This window comes from Rhipicephalus microplus, chromosome 4, assembly GCF_043290135.1.
Source record: "Rhipicephalus microplus isolate Deutch F79 chromosome 4, USDA_Rmic, whole genome shotgun sequence".
Taxonomy (NCBI): domain Eukaryota; kingdom Metazoa; phylum Arthropoda; class Arachnida; order Ixodida; family Ixodidae; genus Rhipicephalus; species Rhipicephalus microplus.
Genome location: NC_134703.1, coordinates 214,951,455 through 214,972,971, shown reverse-complemented (window position 1 = coordinate 214,972,971; position 21,517 = coordinate 214,951,455). Strand labels below are relative to the sequence as shown.

The window sequence follows — 21,517 nt, the reverse complement described above, 5'->3', positions numbered from 1 at the left end:
GGATGTTTTTCGCTTTCCTCACCACTGTCCTTGTTTTTGTTTTTTGTTTTTTTTTTGTTTTTTGTTCACGAAACTGTTTACGCGAGTTTATGCCTCACTCCTTTTTTTTTTGTTTTGTTTACGAGCCGGGGTGTAGGCCTAGTCAGGAAACAGTTTCGTCTGTTCCTTTTTCCCATCTCTTTGGCATGTAACTGTTGTGTACACATACCAGAATAAAGTATTATTACTATTATTACCTACTGCTTACCCACACATGCTTAGATGACCGGTTTGTGACTCGTGCTGCTCACTCATCGATATCCACTTATGCAACTTCGCACAGTACAGTGCCTATCTACCTGTACAGGCATATAAAGGCGTTTTCGGCACCTTCCCAAATCATTTGGCAGTAGCTGTTGCAGCAGGCGTGCATCATCCAATACTGTCTGCTTGTACTTTCAGGTGCAGTAGTTTCGCGGCTCTGAATTCAGCGCATCACCTACTGCTGATCCACGGACGCTTAGGTGACCTGCGGTGACTCGTGCTGCTGACTCATCGATAGCCGCTGATGCGACTGCGCACAGTACAGCGGCTATCTATCTCTAAAAGCTTATAAAGGCGTCTTCGGCACCTTCCCAAAACATTTGGCAGTAGCTGTAGTGGCTGGCGTGTATCATTTAGGACTGTCTACTTCTACTTTCAGCCGCAATAGTTACGCGGCTCTGAATTCAGCCCATCACCTACTGCTGACATACGGACGCTTAGGTGACCTGCTGTGACAGGTGCTGCTGACTCATCGATATCCACTGATGCGACTTCGCACAGTACAGCGGCTATCTACCTGTAGAAGCATACAAAGGCATCTTCGGCACTTTCTCAAAACAATTTGCAGTAGCTGTAGCGGCTGGCGTGCATCAGTTAAGACTGTCTACTTGTACTTTCAGCCGCAATAGTCACGCGGCTCTGAATTCAGCGCATCACCTACTGCTGACCCACGGATGCTTAGGTGGCCTGCTGTTTCTCGTGCTGCTGACTCATCCATATCCACTGATTCGACTGCGCACAGTACAGCGGCTATGTACCTTTGAAAGCATATAAAGGCAACTTCGGCACCTTCCCAAAACGTTTGGCAGTACCTGTAGCGGCTGGCGTGCATCATTTAAGACTGTCTACTTGTACTTTCAGCCGAAATAGTTACCCGGCTCTGAATTCAGCGCATCATCTACTGGTGACATGCGGACGCTTAGGTTACCTGCTGTGACTCGTGCTGCTGACTCACCGATATCCACTGATTCGACTGCGCACAGTACAGCGGCTATGTACCCTTGAAAGCATATAAAGGCATCTTCGGCACCTTCCCGAAACATTTGGCAGCACCTGTAGCGGCTGGCGTGAATCATTTAGGACTGTCTACTTGTACTTTCAGCCGAAATAGTTACGCGGCTTTGAATTCAGCGCATCACCGACTGGTGACCTACGGACGCTTAGGTGACCTGCTGTTACTCGTGCTGCTGACTCATCGATATCCACTGATTCGACTGCGCACAGTACAGCGGCTATGTACCCTTGAAAGCATATAAAGGCATCTTCGGCACCTTCCCGAAACATTTGGCAGCACCTGTAGCGGCTGGCGTGAATCATTTAGGACTGTCTACTTGTACTTTCAGCCGAAATAGTTACGCGGCTTTGAATTCAGCGCATCACCTACTGGTGACCTAAGGACGCTTAGGTAACCTGCTGTGACTCGTGCTGCTGACTCATCAATATCCACTGATTCGACTGCGCACAGTACAGCGGCTATGTACCCTTGAAAGCATATAAAGGCATCTTCGGCACCTTCCCAAAACATTTGGCAGCACCTGTAGCGGCTGGCGTAATTCATTTAGGACTGTCTACTTGTACTTTCAGCCGAAATAGTTACGCGGCTTTGAATTCAGCGCATCACCTTCTGGTGACCTACGGACGCTTAGGTGACCTGCTGTGACTCGTGCTGCTGACTCATCGATATCCACTGATTCGACTGCGCACAGTACAGCGGCTATGTACCCTTGAAAGCATGTAAAGGCATCTTCGGCACCTTCCCGAATCATTTGGCAGCACCTGTAGCGGCTGGCGTGAATCATTTAGGACTATCTACTTGTACTTTCAGCCGAAGTAGTTACGCGGCTTTGAATTCAGCGCATCACCTACTGGTGACCTACGGACGCTTAGGTGACCTGCTGTTACTCGTGCTGCTGACTCATCGATATCCACTGATTCGACTGCGCACAGTACAGCGGCTATGTACCCATGAAAGCATATAAAGGCATCTTCGGCACCTTCCCAAAACATTTGGCAGCACCTCTAGCGGCTGACGTGAATCATTTAGGACTGTCTACTTGTACTTTCAGCCGAAATAGTTACGCGGCTTTGAATTCAGCGCATAACCTACTGGTGACCTACGGACGCTTAGGTGACCTGCTGTTACTCGTGCTGCTGACTCATCGATATCCACTGATTCGACTGCGCACAGTACAGCGGCTATGTACCCTTGAAAGCATATTGCCACCTGGCCATGAACTGCGGCGAGCACGAGCCCGCATCGAGGAGAAAAACGAGGAAGAAGTTGTTGGGCTAGCGCGCTCTCGCCGAGGCTTTTGTTTTTGGTTGTGGTGTCCCTGACCTGCGCCTCTGTGACTACGCGGTATTCTTTACCTGAAGTCCCTCTTGTTCACGCGCGACAACTGGTGGAGTCGCTGGGTATTCCCAGTCAATGATCCAAACGCCTCCTGGGAGCCCTATACCCGCAGTCGCAACACCTGTCCACCGGGCCAGCCGGAGAATCCGAGGATTGTCCCCCGAGCGTGAACCTCTACCGGAGATGGCATCAACTGCACCACCCCAGAGCGGTACGGAAAATATTCCGATGGCTAATTACACGCTGCAGAAGCCACGAGTGCCGAAGGTGTTCCGTGGCTCCATGTTGGAGGATGTTGTGGACTGGTTGGCTCACTTTGAACGCGTTGCGGCTTTCAACGAGTGGACCGACGCCAACAAGCTGCGGAATGTATATTTCAGCCTTGAGGACGGAGCTCGTACTTGGTACGAGAACCGCGAACCCTTCTCGTCGTGGACGATGTTTTGTCGTCAGCTGCTGGCAAGTTACGCTGACCCCCATCGCCGTGAACGAGCGGAACGGGCCATCCAATCACGCATCCAAATGCCGAACGAGAGCGTGATGGCGTACGTGGAGGACATGACGAGCCTTTTCCGTCGCGCTGACCCAGGTATGGGAGAAGACAAGAAGTTGCGCCACCTAATGCGAGGAGTTAAGGAGCAACTCTTCGCTGGTCTCGTGCGAAGTCCCCCGAATACTGTGGCAGAGTTTTTAACTGAAGCAACGACAATGGAAAACATGCTGCAGCAGCGATCAGCTGCGTACGACCGCCACGTGAATGTTGCCTCGCCGGTGGACCAGATTGGAGTTGCGGGGAGTAACGTCAATCTCGAAGCTCTCTGCGACCTCATCAGATCGGTGGTACGCGACGAGCTGCAGAAGATTCACGGGCCGCCTCCACCTGCTGCGGGATCCATCTCCAGCCTCATCAGGAGTGAAGTACAGCAGGCTTTGCAAGTCCCGCTGTCCAACGATGCTTCCCCGCCTGTACCGATCGAGCCTCACCGCGCATCTTATGCCGAGGCTGTGAGCTGTTACGTCGCTCCTGCATCGTACGCCGAAGCTGCGAGTCGTTACGCTCCTCCACGCCGTTTCGTATACCCTGCACATCGCGATCCACTCCCAGCAGTTCAACCAGTCCAGCATTTCGAGAATCGGCAGCTCCTCCCGCGGAAATCGGACGTATGGCGCACACCGGACAGGCGGCCGCTGTGCTACCACTGTGGCGAAGCCGGACACGTGTACCGCGAATGCCAGTACCGTCGCCTCGGACTTCAGGGTTTCGCCGTCGACTCACCCAGGCCAAGATTTGGCGAAAGACCCAGAGCGATTGAGGAGTACCTGTCCGAGCAGCGCATGCCACTGCTCCCGCGGCGCCAGTCACGATCACCATCTCCAAGAAGGTCTTCGTCAAGTGTCCCGAACTACCCAGGGGCGGCGCCAGCACGGCCGCTCAGCCCTAGGCGGGAAAACTAACGACAGCGACCTTCGGGGGCGGGGCCGCTGATAAACGACACGAACAAGGGCCCCAATCCATGCGAGTACGTACCAGCAGTGGTTCAACGACGACAGCTCCCGAATCAGAAAGCCGACTTTCCCTAGATATACCTGTAGTGCTCGACGGCCGCCACGATATTACAGCTTTATTAGACACAGGGGCCGACTACTCCATCATGAGCAGAAAACTGGCGACGCATCTCAAGAAAGTGGGTACGCCGTGGTACGGGACACGAATCCGTACAGCCGGCGGGCACGTCGTCACCCCTCTCGGTATCTGCACGATTAGAGTCGGTATTCGCAAACGCACATTTCTCTGCAGCTGCCTTATACTTCCTGAATGCTCCCGAGACCTCATCCTAGGCGTCGACTTTTTACGTGAATACGGCGCTATCATTGACCTCCGACAGCGCACAGTGACGTTCTCTACAGACAAAGCAGAAAAGCCTGATGACAGCCATCTCAGTTCGCTTCGTGTTTCGGCCGACATAATCACGTTGCCTCCACGTTCAAGCATCCTGGTTGAAGTCGTGTGTGACGAGATACGTGACGGTGAGGCAGTCGCCGAAGGCAACTTGACACTTTTGTTTAGCATAGGTGTCTGCGCAGCCCGCAGCCTCATTACGCTTCACGACAGACGTGCCACGCTGCTTGTGACAAATTTTAGTAATGAGCAGCGGCACCTGTTTCGACGCACCGCTATCGCTTTCGCCTACCCCATCGAAGACGTTGCTGAATGTTTTTCTGCCGCATCAATAAATAGTGGGCTACAATCGACATCGACCGGCGTTTCTAAGGCTCTTGAAAAGGTGGACATCAATTCGAGCCTCACGCAGAAAGAACGCACAGCGCTGCAGGAGCTGTTGCTTGAATTTCAAGAGTGTTTCGCTTCATCCTCAAAGGTGCGTCAAACGCCCCTTATGAAACACCGGATTATTATACACACCGATGTCTCGCCCATAAAGCAACAACCCTACCGAGTTTCTGCCAAAGAACGTGACGCGATCAATGCTCAAGTCGAAGAGATGCTTCAGGATGATGTTATACAGCCGTCCAATAGTCCATGGTCATCGCCAGTCGTTCTTGTAAAGAAAAAAGGACGGAACGTTGCGTTTCTGCGTGGACTACAGAAAGCTGAACGACGTGACAAAAAAAGACGTGTATCCTCTGCCACGCATCGATGATTCACTAGACAGACTACGGCGAGCAAGGTATTTTTCATCCATAGACTTGAAAAGCGGATACTGGCAGATTGAGGTTGATGAAAGAGACCGAGAAAAAACTGCTTTTGTTACACCGGACGGCCTGTATGAATTCAAGGTGCTTCCCTTCGGCCTGTGTTCTGCACCAGCGACATTCCAAAGAATGATGGACACTGTTCTTACCGGTCTGAAGTGGAACACCTGCTTAGTTTATCTCGATGATGTCGTCGTATTTTCGGTCACTTTCGAGGAACACTTGAAACGTCTGCAGGCTGTTCTGGAAGCACTCCACTCTGCGAACCTCACGCTGAAGCCAGAAAAATGCCACTTTGGCTATAAAGAACTTAAATTTCTGGGGCATGTTGTGAGCGCAGACGGTGTTCGACCTGACCCCGACAAGACAACCGCCGTAGCCTCCTTTCCCGTTCCCCGTGACAAGAAAGCAGTACGCCGCTTCCTCGGTCTGTGCGCCTACTATCGTCGCTTCATCGCCAATTTTTCTAGAATTGCCGAGCCTCTGACTCGTCTCACACGTGACGACGTACCATTCGTTTGGAATGAAGAACAGAACGCGGCTTTTATCGATCTACGTGAGCGTATGCAGGCACCACCAGTTCTTGCTCACTTCGACGAGGATGCTGCCACGGAAGTTCATACCGACGCGAGCAATGTAGGTCTCGGCGCCGTGCTTGTCCAACATCAAGAAGGCACCGAGCGCGTGATAGCTTACGCCAGCCGTGCCCTGTCTCGCGCCGAGATGAACTATTCCACCTCGGAGAAAGAGTGCCTAGCAGTAGTGTGGGCCACTATGAAATTCAGGCCTTACCTCTACGGTCGTCACTTTAAAGTAGTTACTGATCATCACTCATTGTGCTGGTTAACCAATTTACGAGACCCGTCTGGGCGTCTGGCACGATGGAGCCTTCGTTTGCAAGAGTTTGACCTTACCATTGTCTATAAATCAGGCCGCAAGCACGAAGATGCTGATTCCTTGTCACGTGCACCTACCGGAGTTTGTGATCCCGACAATGACGATGACTGCGGCTTTCTCGGAGTCCTCACTGCAACAGACTTGATCGCACGACAACACGATGACGTCGAGATTCGCGCAATCATTGACCAACTAGAAGGACGCAACACACCCGTACCTCGGCACATCTCTCGCAATCTCTCTTCGTTCTGCCTGCGGAACGGTGTCTTGTATAAATCAAACTCGAACGGCAATGGAAAAGCCTACTTGCTAGTGGTCCCATCTGACATGCGAGACGACATTCTTCTGGCCTGCCACGACGAACCCACATCCGGGCATCTAGGTTCTTCACGAACTCTCGCCAGAGTTCAACAGGCGTACTACTGGCCGAGACTTGCTATGTACGTCAAGAGATATGTGAAAAGCTGCCGTGAATGTCAACGCCGCAAATCTCCGCCACTGAAGCCTGCAGGCCTGCTGCAACCAATCACACCACCAAGGTCGCCGTTCGATCAAATAGGCATGGATTTACTGGGGCCGTTTCCTCTGTCATCTGCCGGTAACAAATGGATAGTTGTAGCGACAGATTATCTAACGAGATACGCCGAGACAAGAGCCCTGCAACGAGCTACAGCTTCCGATGTTGCCCAGTTTTTCGTCGAACAGATCGTTCTTCGCATTGGCGCCCCGTCTTGCGTCATCACTGATCGCGGAACAGCTTTCACGGCTCAACTCATTGACGATGTATTCAAGCTAAGCTTCACGAGCCATCGCAAGACGACGGCGTATCATCCGCAGACTAACGGCCTGACGGAACGACTTAACAAGACCATCGCCGATATGTTGTCCATGTATGTAGACGTTCAACACAAGACGTGGGATCAGGTCCTTCCATACGTAACATTCGCCTACAACACTGCCATCCAAGAAACGACACGATTCACACCGTTCCGTCTCGTCTATGGGCGTGAGGTCCAGACCATGTTGGACGCTATGTTGCCACACGATTACGACGGGTCGCTCACACCTGACGCTGAGCAGCTTGCTCAGTTTGCCGAAGAAGCTCGACAGTTGGCACGCCTGCATATTACGCAACAACAAACTGCAGATGCACGCCGCTACAATCTTCGCCATCGACAGGTCGAATACCACCCAGGAGATCTAGTTTGGGTATGGACTCCGGTTCGCCGCCAAGGGTTGTCCGAAAAGCTCCTGAGTCGCTACTTTGGACCCTACAAAGTAGTGCGTCGCATCAGTGACGTGAATTATGAGGTGGTTCCATATGGAACCATGTCACCCCAGCGTCGAAAGCACTACCCAGAGATTGTTCACGTTGTACGGCTCAAGCCGTACTTCGTACGTTAGTGGGACCGTGCCTCAGCCTTGTTCTTTTGTTGTTGTTTTTTTTTCTTAAGTGTGCCCACAGTGTGCATGTCTGCTTTACTTCCGCTTATCCACTACCATTCGCGCGAGCATCGGGGCGATGCTTTTTTTTTTTTCAGTGGGGGAATAATGCCACCTGGCCATGAACTGCGGCGAGCACGAGCCCGCATCGAGGAGAAAAACGAGGAAGAAGTTGTTGGGCTAGCGCGCTCTCGCCGAGGCTTTTGTTTTTGGTTGTGGTGTCCCTGACCTGCGCCTCTGTGACTACGCGGTATTCTTTACCTGAAGTCCCTCTTGTTCACGCGCGACAATATAAAGGCATCTTCGGCACCTTCCCAAAACATTTGGCAGCACCTGTAATGGCTGGCGTGAATCATTTAGGACTGTCTATTTGTACTTTCAGCCGAAATAGTTACGCGGCTTTGAATTCAGCGCATCACCTACTGGTGACCTACGGACGCTTAGGTGACCTGCTGTGACTCGTGCTGCTGACTCATCGATATCCACTGATGCGACTGCGCACAGTACAGCGGCTATCTACCTTTGAAAGCATATAAAGGCATCTTCGGCACCTTTCCAAAACATTTGGCAGTACCTGTAGCGGCAGGCATGCGTCATCTAACACTGTCTACTTGTACTTTGAGCCGCTATAGTTAGGCGGCTCTGAATTCAGCACATCTTCTACTGCTGACCCATGGATGCTTAGATGACCCGCTGTGACTCGTGCTGCTGACTCGTCGATATCCACTGATGCAACTGCGAACAGTACAGCGGCCATCTATCTGCAAAAGCATATAAAGGCTTCTTCGGCACCTTTCCAAAACATTTGGCAGTAGCTGTTGCAGCAGGTGTGCATCATCTAAGACTGTCTACTTGTACTTTCAGGTGCAGTAGTTACGCGGCTCTGAATTCAGCGCATCACCTCTTGCTGGCTCACGGACGCTCAGGTGACCTGCTTTGAGTCGTGCTGCTCACTTATCGATATTCACTGATGCGACTGCGAACAGTACAGCGGCCATCTATCTGCAAAAGCATATAAAGGCTTCTTCGGCACCTTTCCAAAACATTTGGCAGTAGCTGTTGCAGCAGGTGTGCATCATCTAAGACTGTCTACTTGTACTTTCAGGTCCAGTAGTTACGTGGCTATCAATTCAGCGCATCACCTACTGCTGACCCACGGATCGCTTAGGTTGCCTGCTGTGACTCGTGCTTCTGACTCATCGAAATCCTCTGATGCGACCGCGCACGGTACAACGGCTACGTACCTGTAAAAGCACGTAAAAGCGTCTTTGGCATCTTCCCGAAGCATTTAGCAGTAGCTGTTGCAGCTGGCGTGCATCATCTAAGACTATCTTCTTGTAGTTTCAGGTTGGTTACCTGTACCTTCTTCCTTTGTTGATTCAAGCTACATTAGCTGAAACTGCTGCCAATATATTGCCCATTTTCGACTTGCGTGTCCACATCTGTGCTACGTCTTGCCACCTTCAAGCGCTGAACTTCCTGAAAAAATTGAATAATTCCAACAATATTTTAACGTGAAGATAGGTCCCCTGATGTTAGTATTCAGCTTGATCACAGCAGATGAAGCTGAAAAAACGCTTTGAGTTTGTCTAATAACGCCTCACTCAGTTAAAGCATTGACTTCTTGAGCAGCCAGTTTGATAATTTCCCAGCCCAGTAGGATGAAATAAGGGCATCGAACAAGACCTTACTGGCCCGAGACGAAATGCTTGAAAAACGCGTTTCTGATCTTTGAGCAATATTCAAGACTGAACAACGTAGAAGTGAAAGATGTCTCCACATCACGAGGCGAGGATTGCCGTGCTATTTTGAAGCGTATGACCGATGTCATCGAATGTCCTGTATCTGAATCTGATATTGAGACTGTTTATCGAGCACCGTCGGAATCATCTGAACAAAATTTGATTGCTCGCTTTGTATTAAGAGACAAGAAGAATGAATTTGTATAGAAGGCTCCAAAGGCGCATGTTCATGTGAGGCAGCTTGGTTTTTCCGGAACTAACGACACGTCAGTGTATGTGAATGACCATCTTACAATCGGCAACAAAATGCTGTTTGCAAAAGCACTTGCTTTGAAGAAGGCAAAAAGGTGGCAGTAGCTTTGGATGGAGAACTCTCAAATCAAAGCAAGACAAGGCAGTGGTACTAGGGTATTCCAAACGCTGAAGAGTTTGATCTGCGCATATTCACTTAAGGGCTTTGTGGTACTTTTTACTTGAGACAAGTGTTAGTGTGCGTCTTCATAGCCATGTCTTTGCTGGATCCACGCGAGATTCACCTAATACTAAAATGCTATCCTCATTCCTTGGTCCATTTCAACGCCTGAAGTTTAAGGAGGAATCATGAATGCTTGAAAAACTTCTTATCTTCTCTTAATCATTCGTTTTCTTTCATTTGTATATCCTAGTCCTGGCTTTCTAGTAACGACTGTAACATGTATGGCTTTGTTTCTTACACTGGCGAATATTGTCACCGTTTAAACAATAGACATGGTGGTGCTGCCGTATTTGTTTCGCCCGACATCAGCTATACTCGAAGAAACAACTTAATTTTCCAAATTTATTTGGTGGAAGCTAATGAGCCCCTCTAGTCATACAATTCTAACGGTCTTGTTCCTGGATGTGTTTACAGATCACCTGCCTCTAACATATTTGATTTCCTTCTCGCTCTCAATATCGTGCTTAACAAGCTATTATCTCAAAAAAAGAGTGTGATGATACTGGGATAGATAAACCTTATTCTCCTGGATGTCAATTTAGCGTATACAACGCTTACACTGACTGCTTTATTGGGTATCGTCCTCAGTGTCTCTTCACATCGCCAACTCAATGCTCTACTGAAAGATCCCATTCTCTTATCGATCATGTTCTAACGTCAACCTACCAATCACTGCAGGCGTTATTAACAGTGACCTTATGGATTACTTTCCTATTTTTGCAGTTTTCGGTGCCCATTTATCTAAAGTTGTCACCTCATATTTCACCACAACTTTCGATGCAGATGATTTCGTTTCTACAATTCGCTGCATCGACCGGTCTCCTTTTGATTTAATTCATGAGCCTTCGGAGGCTTTTAAGTTTTTTTTGCGATGTTTTCACGAAGGCAGTTCCTACCACCTCTAGATTTGTGCACTGTGAAAATCGATTTAGGTGCCCCAAAAACCCGTGGATGACTGGTGGTTCACTAAAGAGCTTGAGGAAAAAAGATAAATTGTATAAGAAAACGAAAAAACAGCCACTCGATAGTTTTCTGCTTAATATGTACAAGAGGTGGTGCGAAAGTCTTCCTAGCACTCTCCGGGACGCGAAAAAGCCATATTATGAAGTGGAAATTGTGCGCAATAAAGGTAACCCTAAAAAGCAATGGCGGTTGCTCAACGAAGTTATGAACCGTAACTCACCAATGGTTACATCTACAATTGAACACAAAAGCATTACTTTAGGCCAGCCTGCACAAATCGCTAGCACATTTTTCGATCGTTTCGCATTATCTCCGGGCAGTCAGTCGTCAGATTTTCAACCTAAAATAAATCGTCCGTGTCATTTATTTTCTCTTTTTTTGGTTACGCCGAGTGAAGTGCTATCCACTATCTGCAACGCTCGCAACACTATCTCTTGATTAGATAGCATTTCATTACGTCACTTAAAACTGGTAGCTGACATTGTTTGCGAACCCTTATGTGCTATATATATTTTAATTTCAAAACTGGTGAATTTCCGCAAGTATTAAAACGTGCTAATGTAATCCCAGTTTTTAAAAAAGACAATAAATAGCTGCTTTCCAACTACCATCCCTTTTCTATTGTCCCCTCCCTAAGTAAAATAATTGAGAAGTTATTTGTGTCCAGACTAACTCAGTACTTAGATAAATTCCACATAATCAAGTTTTGCCAGTTCGGTTTTCGGGCCGGAAGTTCTATTATTCTAGCCTCCCTTTGTTCAACAGATTTTATTAAGAACAGTCTTGATGGGAATGAAGTCGTTGGTTCCATCTTCCTCGACCTTACTAAAGCCTTTGACGCCATTATTCCCACAATTTTTTATCGTAATCTAAAAGCCTAAGGGGTCACAGGCCCTGCTCTAACGTTTTTAAAGCATTATCTCACTGACCAAGAGTTTGTGGTATACGTGCGTGAAACATTTTCTCTTCCTAAAATTACTAACCAAGGAGTGCCTCAAAGTTCAATTTTCACACCTTTGATTTTTTTTGTTTTATAATAATGACTTGGTGGACGTCATGGACTTGTGCCACTATGTATTGTACGCAGACATCAAAATTATACTACGTGAAAAACATGAGTTCATTACTAAATATGCTAAATATGGTACTTGACCACCTGATTATATGGTTTAACGTTGAAAACTACTGAATAATTCATCTAAAAATAAATTTTTTATTTTCCATCCTCTTCAAAAGCATTTAACACAGTTTCCTTTCTCATCATTTCGGAATAGTTCTATTCCCAAGAATGACTCTGTGATATTTCTAGGTGTGACGTTGGAGAGCCATTTGAAGTTTCATCATCACACCAATCAAATGAAAAAGAAGTCGGTCTTTGGTATGCGCGCGCTTATCAATGCACGTCAGTATTTTTCACCTCCTGCACTGCTTTCACTGTACTTTGCATTTATTTATTCGCATATTAACTACAGCATAATCGCTTGGGGTAAGACCTATCATTGCTATCTTCATTGCAACCAGCATATGCAAAATCAAGCCATACGCATCATAACTTACAGTTGCTCGCGTTAAGATGCCTTTAGCCTGCCTAATGAGCACATAATTTTATCTTTTATCAAGGTATTTCAGTATAACAAAAACATAATGTTTTATAAGTTACTTAGTTTCCAACTCTCCTTTGAATATATTGAATGTAGCTCGCTCAAGAATGCTAACCCCACCAGGTTTGCTTTTAATCATAATTACTTGCTACCACACGTTCACACTGACTACGGTAAAAACATCATCTAAATTCTCTACCATTCATTTTTGGAATAAATTGTCATCTGAACTTAAATTTTTGCCCTTATTATTCCTTTTCAAAACAACAATAAAATCTTTCCTATTAACTCCTGATTGCTCACCCTAGTTATGGTGAATTTTTTTTTCCACTTCTCCAGATTCATTTTATGTATTTATTTCTGTTTCACGTCTGAAAACTTCATTGCCTTTTTCAATTTTTGTAATTTTTTTCTTTCTTTTATTTCGTATTACTTCTGTGTGTTCATTTGACTTTCCATTGCATTGCTTTTTTATAATATTTTTGCATGTTGACTTTTGTTTAGTGTATTATTTCACTTTTTTTCAACTGTTGCATGTTGCTCTTTGTTTTGCCTTGTTCTAGTTCCTTATTGATTGATATGTGGGGTTTAACGTCCCAAAACCACTATATGATTATGAGAGACGCCATAGTGGAGGGCTCCGGAAATTTCGGCCACCTGGGGTTCTTTAACGTGCACCCAAATCTGAGCACACGGGCCTACAACATTTCCACCTCCATCGAAAATGCAGCCGCCGCATCCGAGACTCGAACCCGCGACCTGCGGGTCAGCAGCCGAGTACCTTAGCCACTAGACCACCGCGGCGGGGCTCCAGTTCCTTATTATCACATGCTAATCTTTTGCCAATTGTTTTCAATTTACTTTTGCTGCAGTTTCTAAATGAGGGTTTCATTTTCAGTATGTATACCCTGGTACCCTCATCGGTATACACGTGTTATGTAATCGATGCTTTGTGAATAATAAAAACTGAAACTGAACATTGACAAAGGAATCTGTGCCGCATACGGTATTGTATGGCTGCGTGATGGTTGCGAGAGTGTTTTTCTAACAAGTTTCCGAAATGAGGTGCGATTTCTTGCGAAGAGAACTGTTGTGGTCCCCTGCACGATAACATTCTGATTACGGATATGAGTTCTTCCGAGACTGCATCACTACACTCTGACAGCATAGATTCCGAACTCGCATCTATTCACATTGAAGCATCCAACCACCGAACTAGAAACAGAAAATAGAAATACATATACGGGAGTACGCGTCGTGTTCTTCCCCATCAAAAGACCAAAGAACATCCATTCCCGAACACTGCATCATAGTTGACGAATTTATCAGACCTGTTTGCCAGCACCCGCACCGCGTGTCCCCAAAAAAGGAAAAAATCCACAGATGCCAAGTTGAAGTAATGCTTAGACACAACTTAATTCAACCATCAGCCAGTTCATGGGCTTCACCTATAGTGCTGGTAAAGAAAAAAGACCAGACCTTACGCTTCTGCATTGACAATCAAAAATTGAGCATCGTCCTAAAGTATATTCACTTTCAAGTATTAATAACAGCCTTAACAGACTACGAGACGCGAAGTTCATGACAACATGTGGAGTTTAAAGCCCCACAACCACCATATGGTTATGATAGGCGCCGAAGTGAAGGGCTTCGGAAATTTTGACACCCTGGGGCTCTTTAATGTGCACTAAAATTTGAGGACACAGGCGTACAACATTTTCACCTGTATCAAAAAAGCAGCCGCCGCAGCCCGGATGTGATCCCTCGACCTGCGGGTCAGCAGCTGGGTACCTTAGATACTAGACCACCGCGGTGAGGCTTGCCGCCGGCGTCGGCTTCAACATTATTCACAATGTGTGTGTGTACGTATCTCTAGTTTTACAAACGCAAAAAAGAAAAATAATTGAGAAAAAGACTCCGGCACGCGTAATCGAACGTCTGACCTTTGAATTGTGATTGCGACGCATTAGCAACTGAGCCACAAACGAGCCCCCCTTTAGACATTCGAATGGCAAGCTATATATGTATCTATCACCGCTGGCGATGGGCATCTTGGGAAAACTATATCTTTAAGCATTACCAGCAATACTGTGCAATCATCGCGCGTCGCCAGATCGTCACGACGCGGCGGCGTGCTCTCAACTCCCACATGTACTTTTTTCTACGGAGAGGGGACGCTCACGCATGCGCTCGCTTATCTCTCACTGCGGACTAAACTTCCGCCGAAACGATTCTGTTTTAGTTACCGGGTGCACAAAGGTCACTGTACTCGTTGCACAGTCTCTGTTTTCAAAAAGGGTGTGATTTTCAGACCCAGCAAAGCAACAACTGAGGCACTTCTTGGTCCCTTGAGTACGTTTTGTGTATCACTTGTGCATTAGAAACGCGGGGCCCGTTTTGACGTGCTTGGCAATCTTCGCATGATATTTTACTGTGTTGCTATCACGTTGAATGCTTCGCCTTTGCGGCGAAGCGGTGACATTTTCCCAAATCAAGAATAGCGAGAAACCCTTCAAAATAGTAAAGCCGCTGTATGTAACAGTTCGTGCCAAAAAAAATGTGGTGCTGGTGCCAGCAGTACTTCTAAGGAGCAAGAAATCTGAAAAAAAATATACAAAAGTCGTTGCTCAAGCCTGAAACAGATACAGCCACTTTGTGTGATACTCGAACGCTCTACCGCATTCACACGCCAGTGTTTGAACAGCGTTGGAAAAACAACCAGTGGTGGCGTCGCATCTCGCCACTCCTTATTGCGTACACGGCAATGACTCATCATGCCGCCGTAAAGAGTTGCTCGACTCCGTGCGAGCAATCTTGGTGACACCATATTGCGCCGTTACTTTCGATAAATCTAACTTGTAGACCCCAGCGAAAATGGCAACGTTTCGTCAGACCTTGAGACCCCCCTTAAGACGCCAATGTGGAGACTTTAGACCTCTCCTACTGAGCTGACGATCCGCCTTACAACGTTTGCGCATGAGCAAAAAAAAAGTCTGCCACATAAGCTTCCGCCACTAAGACTAGTTAGGAAAATGAGGGGAGGTCAGGATAGGACGCCTGTCTTCTCTGGTTTTTTCTACCTAACCTTATAGTTACGCCAAAAGTAATTTTTGTTCAGCTGCACCTGCTCCCTAACGTCGCACTCTAGTTCATTTGGGCTGCTATGTAATTTCTACGCTATGCGATTCCGTGGGTTCTGTCCCAACTTTCTTCCCGCATTTAAGCCACTTTGTGACGCCAGCGGCTGTCATGTGCATATGTTACCGAATGTGCTGCTTACCATGCACGTTCAGCGTCACGGTGAATGGCTCTGAGGCGAGGGTGTTGTTGGCCACGCAGAGGTAGCGCCCCGAGTCGGATGTGCTGCAACGGTGGATTAGGAGCGTGTCTGATTGGGCCTCTACACGACCGCCTTTGTTAGGAATGGGTTCATGCCTGTCCACTCTGCCACCGGATAGTTTGTACCACCTGCAAAGGCAAGTTTTGCTTTGATGTGGGTTTTTCTACAATTTAAGCATTGAAATTAGCATTTCCTTAAGGTGGGTCACAATACATTGTGCCATCGAAGAAACAAGAGTGACCGAGAAACGACCGTACAAGCTGCCCATTTTCTGTTCCAGTCTACGCATGCCTGTATATCTTGGGTGATACTGGTGCAGTACTATTCCAATACTACTACTACTGCTACTACTACTACTACTACTACTACTACTACTAATAATAATAATAATAATAATAATAATAATCGTAGGGGTTTAACTTCCAAAACAGCAGTGTCACGTTCCAGAATCACGATTCACGGTGCCATAAACACGCACACACTCGTGCGAAGAGCGACAATGACCACAAAAATAAAATAAAACATAGAGCATTTTCTATCCTTCCAAAACCCAGAGCTCGATGGATAACTATTCGAACAAGTTACTGCATCGACACATAATTCTGTAAGCGTAAAATGACTTCTTCTGCAGAAATAATAGTTGTCACATCTATGATTTGTACATTTGTGTCTGATGATCCCGAAATGAAATAGGTCGTACTATAAAGCATCGTATATTTAATGTTAGCGTCGCTAATTAAGACGCACGTTACCATCACTTGAATACGCCATACTGAAATAATGAGTAGCTCCTGTCTTCCCGAGGGCGAAAGTCGTTGAATACAAGCGCTCAAAGTTTGCTGACGTTAAAATCGCACGTTTTAATACTTAGCAGCGCGAAGTACAAAAGTGCAGAAGTTTACGCAACGGAGTAAGGAAAGAGGCCGAACACTAACGCCCCTTTTTCGCTTCGTCGATGCATTTTAAATGTGAAGTATTTCTCAGTGAACTTTGGCGACTTCATGCGTATCTATCTATCTATCTATCTATCTATCTATCTATCTATCTATCTATCTATCTATCTATCTATCTATCTATCTATCTATCTATCTATCTATCTATCTATCCACCTGCCCCGCCGCGGTGGTCTAGTGGCTAAGGTACTCGGCTGCTGACCCGCAGGACGCGGGTTCGAATCCCGGCTGCGGCGGCTGCATTTCCGATGGAGGCGGAAATGTTGTAGGCCCGTGTGCTCAGATTTGGGTGCACGTTAAAGAACCCCAGGTGGTCTAAATTTCCGGAGCCCTCCACTATGGCGTCTCTCATAATCATATAGTGGTTTTGGGACGTTAAACCCCACATATCATTATCTATCCACCTACAACTTTTAGCTCTCCTGGCCGTTTCGGTAATGGTATCGATACCAAACATGGTATGACATAACATGACTGCATGACGAGCATATTTGACTACACGCCGCAATCACGCCACAATCATGATGAATACACGCCACAATCATGGTGCGCTCGACCCTTCTCGCTATCTTCACATATTTCAAATTCGGCATTGCATTACATGACGCGAATGGATGACGAAGGTATGTGGCTAGTGTGAACGTGATAATCATGACATGCGCGTCGTGTAAGAACATGACTACGTGCCACGCTCAAGGCGCCAAAACACTTCGACATGACCCGGCGCGCATGCGCGCTGGCATTCATTTCGTCGCGACATGCCGGCGATGCCACGCCAGGCGCCGATCTGCCTGACAAATATTCGCAGGCACATGCCGCACTGCGCTGCTTTGACGCATGCGCGTTTGAGCGCGCCCGGCGTTCCTCCATCAAGAAGCTAGGCAGACGCGGTGCATTTTGGGTAACGTCGTCAGCGCTAAATTCAGCATTTCGGCTTTCACGCCGGTTGCCACCGGGCCGTGCCGATAGACGCTATAGTCGCGTCTGGCGTCAGACTGTAGAGTGTTTGCGTTTTGCTAGCATAGCGTCGCTGCGCCCAGCGTGCGCGTGACAACGTTACGTCGCAGTATATTGAGCCCTTCATGATGCTCTCCCCGCCGTTTCGCTAGCTTCACATATACTAAGTTTGGCATTACGGGACGTGAATGGACGACGAATGAATGTGACTGGTGCAGACATGATAATCATGAGATCTGTGACATGTAACAACACGACCACATGCCACGCTCATGATGCGCTCGCGGTCGTTTCTCTACCTTCACATACACCAAATTTGGTATTGCATGACGTTAATAGACGACGAAGTTAAATGACACGCCGAACGACATGATATTCATGATATGCGTGTCATGTAAAACATGACTACATGCTATGCTTATAGCGTGCTTGCGGCCGTTTCACTAGTTCCCCATATACCAAATTAGGTATTACGTGACGATAATGCCAAATGTAAAGGACGCGTCCAAGCATTATAATCCGGACATGCTTGTCATGTAAAACTGGCCTACATGCGACTTTCATAGCACGCTGGCGGCTGTTTCACTAGCTCCGACTATACTAAATTTGGTATCACGTGGCGTGATTGGATGCTGAAGGTAAATGACACGTTCAAAGGTTATAATTATGACATGGAAGTCGTGTGCGGCATAATTTACCTCCGACTCGTAATGTTGTGCTGATTTTAAACTGACATAAAAACCTTGCTCATTCGTGCTTCGCATATGCTCAATTCTCACTGTACGTGGGATCTGCCGAATTTTTTTTTCTGAGCACATTTTCAGTATTAGATATCGCAGTTTCCGACTTGTAATGGTAAAAAACACTGCATCTCAATAGCTGACATTGTTTATTGTGGTTTTACGACGCTTCATAACTTAACCTAACCTAACCTCCGCCCTTGTAAGTAGCATTCAGAAGAAGTTCCACTGAATGTTCAATGCGAGAAAGATATTGTAAAGCGCTTCCCGTGCACGGTAAGAAGAGATGGTGAAATCAGCGACAAGATTGGCTCAAGGTCCGCTGTGAATATGTCTCGATCAAAACGGGCAATCAACGGGCCATGAATATCACGCCGTATATTTACCGTTAGAGCCACGATATTAGAATTGGGTGCAACACCAAACCGTTGCTTTGTAACGCACGCCAACAAATTTGTCTAGGTATCTAAGTGGTTGCTTCTCTTTTTATGAGCAATCACGCAGTCTTGTTAAAGTACTGCTTTGCTGGTCATCAAAAGCATGTACATCCCACCACGCTGTTCGCGCGCTAGACAGATCCAGCTTGTCATTCTGAGTGCACCACCTACAAAAAGCGAATACAAGAGAACCAGCGCATTTAAATGAAGAGCCGCTTCACACAAAGTTTTGAAAAAGATGATCATTATGAACAGGTAGGTTACGCCCGAAGCAGTGTAAAGTTCACAGGGCATGCGGGAACCATCTTCAAAGACAGGCATGCATGCGTTTCATAGAGAAGCATGGAGACCACGCTTGACGCGCGTCTGAAACCCCCGTCATCCTTGGTGAGAAGGTAATCAATTTTCACTCTAGGGCAGAAACATTGTTCATGTGTAAATAAATTAAATTTTCGTGAAGAACCAGTTGTTATAGCAACGCCCCTTTGTTTTCAAGTTGCGCCTACTCGCCGCTGGCCGCGGTCCGACGGACACGCATTGCTGTTACTTTATAAGGTCGATCGCGTTTCGCGAGTGTGCCCACCTAAAGTGTTTGTATCCCACACCGTGTTACCGTGTTAAGGCCGGTTCACGCTAGCGGCAAGCATGCCTCGCCGTTTGACGTTCTCAGGAAGCTGTGCACGGCCGTTTGCGTTGCGCATGTCTGCCGTTCTTCGCCGTTCGAAAAACGGGTCCGAGACCCACTTCTGTGCCGTTTGCCGAAGGCGGTGTGCCAATCAGAGACTGAGGAGCGACATGACTAAGTCGCGTCGACTGCTTTCGCATCTCCGCATTGTGTGCGCCTGCTGCGGGACACCTCGAGCTGCTTGCTTCTTGTTCCGCGGTTTCACAATATGTCGTACGTGTTGTTCTCATATTACGTTGCAGCAGTGAATATAGTATTTTCGCCGGTCCACTATTCGAAATAGCGCACAGCAATTGAGAATTACGTCCGCAAAGAATGCGTTTGGACAATTGGCGCCAGCTGTCCAGCGTTAGAAACGACAAACAAACATGTATTGTGAGCCCTCCGAGACTCGGGAAGAGTTTCATAGGCCTAGAACATCAATCATTTGACCATGTTTCTGAAAAACAGCGCCGAATCGATTCGAGTACAGTGTTTTTGAAGCTAAAAGACATGAGTCTAAAGCAAATGGAAGCATCAGTGGGGTCTTACAAGCTACAAAGCGCATGGCGGCCGCTTGATATATTCGAGGCGATGAACTACTGGATTCCGAAGGACAGCCATGTTTGTCGGAGGAGCTTGCCGTGCTATTCGAACAGCTCTCTTGCGGTCCACGGCACTGCGCCGTTATGACAGGCTTGCCGCTACAGTGAACCGGCCCTTACGGACCCACGTAGGAAGCGTTTGTTGAAAGAGGCACCCAAAAAGGAGCCACTTGAGCGCATCGGTGTGTCCACCGAGTGTCCCATTTTTCAACGCGAAGCATTTTCTAGGTGAACATCGGCGACTTTTAGCTTATCTATTCGTCTATCTATCTATCTGTCTGTCTATCTATCTATCTATCTATCTATCTATCTATCTATCTATCTATCTATCTATCTATCTATCTATCTATCTATCTATCTATCTATCTACGTACCACTTTTAGCTCTCATAGCCGTTTCAATGGTGGTATCGATACCAAAACAAGTATGGCATAACAAGACTGTATGGCAAGCATAAGTGATTCATCATAACAAGAAAATCACGACATCTATGTCGCGAATGTCGAGAATTGCATTTCATGATCTTGCTGCTTTGGCGGTGGCTTCGTTCACATGACGGGTTGCAAAACTAGTAGGGTATGACATGACTGCATGGTGAACACAAGCGACAGACTCTAACTTAGAAATATTGACATGCGTGTTAGGTAATAACATGACTACAGGCCACACTCATAATGCGCTCGTCCTCATCGCGGTCGTGTAGTGGCTAAGGTACTCGGCTGTTGATCCGCAAGTCACAAGATCGAATCCCAGCTGCGGCGGCTCCATTTCCGATGTAGGCGGAAATGCTGTAGACCCATGTGCTCAGATTTGGGTGCACGTCAAATAACCCCAGGTGGTCGAAATTTCCGGAGCCCTCCCCCACGGCGTCTCTGATAATCATATGGTGGATTTGGGACGTGAAACCCCAGATATCATGATGCGCTCGTGGCTGTTTAACTAGCTTTGAATATACTAAATTTGATATTATGGGACGCGAATGAAATGCGAAGGTATGTGGCTGGTGCTTAGATAAGAATCGTGAGATGCTGTCATGTAAAAACATGACTACACGGCATGCTTATGATGCGCTCGCGGCCATTTCAATAGCTCCACATATACCAATTTTGAATTACGGGATGTAAATGGATAACAAACGTCTTCCGTATCTTATCCCAGAAGTTGGGGTAAATGCGCCACCGCTTTTGGCAGAAAAATTCCACGTGATCTTAACGCGCTTCCGGTCTACCAGGTTTATTTTTTTTTCATGCAAGATGGTGGCGCACCTAGGCGCTAGCATAACGCTAGATTCGCAATAGGTCGGTGAAGCTTGTTGAAGCCGTAGGCCGTATT

The 21,517-nt window shown here is 47.1% G+C and overlaps 1 protein-coding gene across 9 annotated transcripts in view; it reads right to left on the bottom strand.

Annotated features, from left to right (window-relative positions):
* The window catches only part of LOC119172975 (cell adhesion molecule Dscam1-like), a 2,235,730-nt gene that overhangs the window by 1,680,662 nt on the left and 533,551 nt on the right, over window positions 1–21,517 (bottom strand). For 8 of the 9 annotated variants that reach the window (XM_075891768.1, XM_075891770.1, XM_075891774.1 and 5 more), the window contains exon 9: window positions 15,770–15,957. The exons of the other annotated variant lie outside the window; for it this stretch is intronic. In XM_075891768.1, the coding sequence (XP_075747883.1) occupies window positions 15,770–15,957 (188 nt within the window). The remainder of the gene's footprint in view (window positions 1–15,769; window positions 15,958–21,517) is intronic. 9 annotated transcript variants of the gene reach the window in all.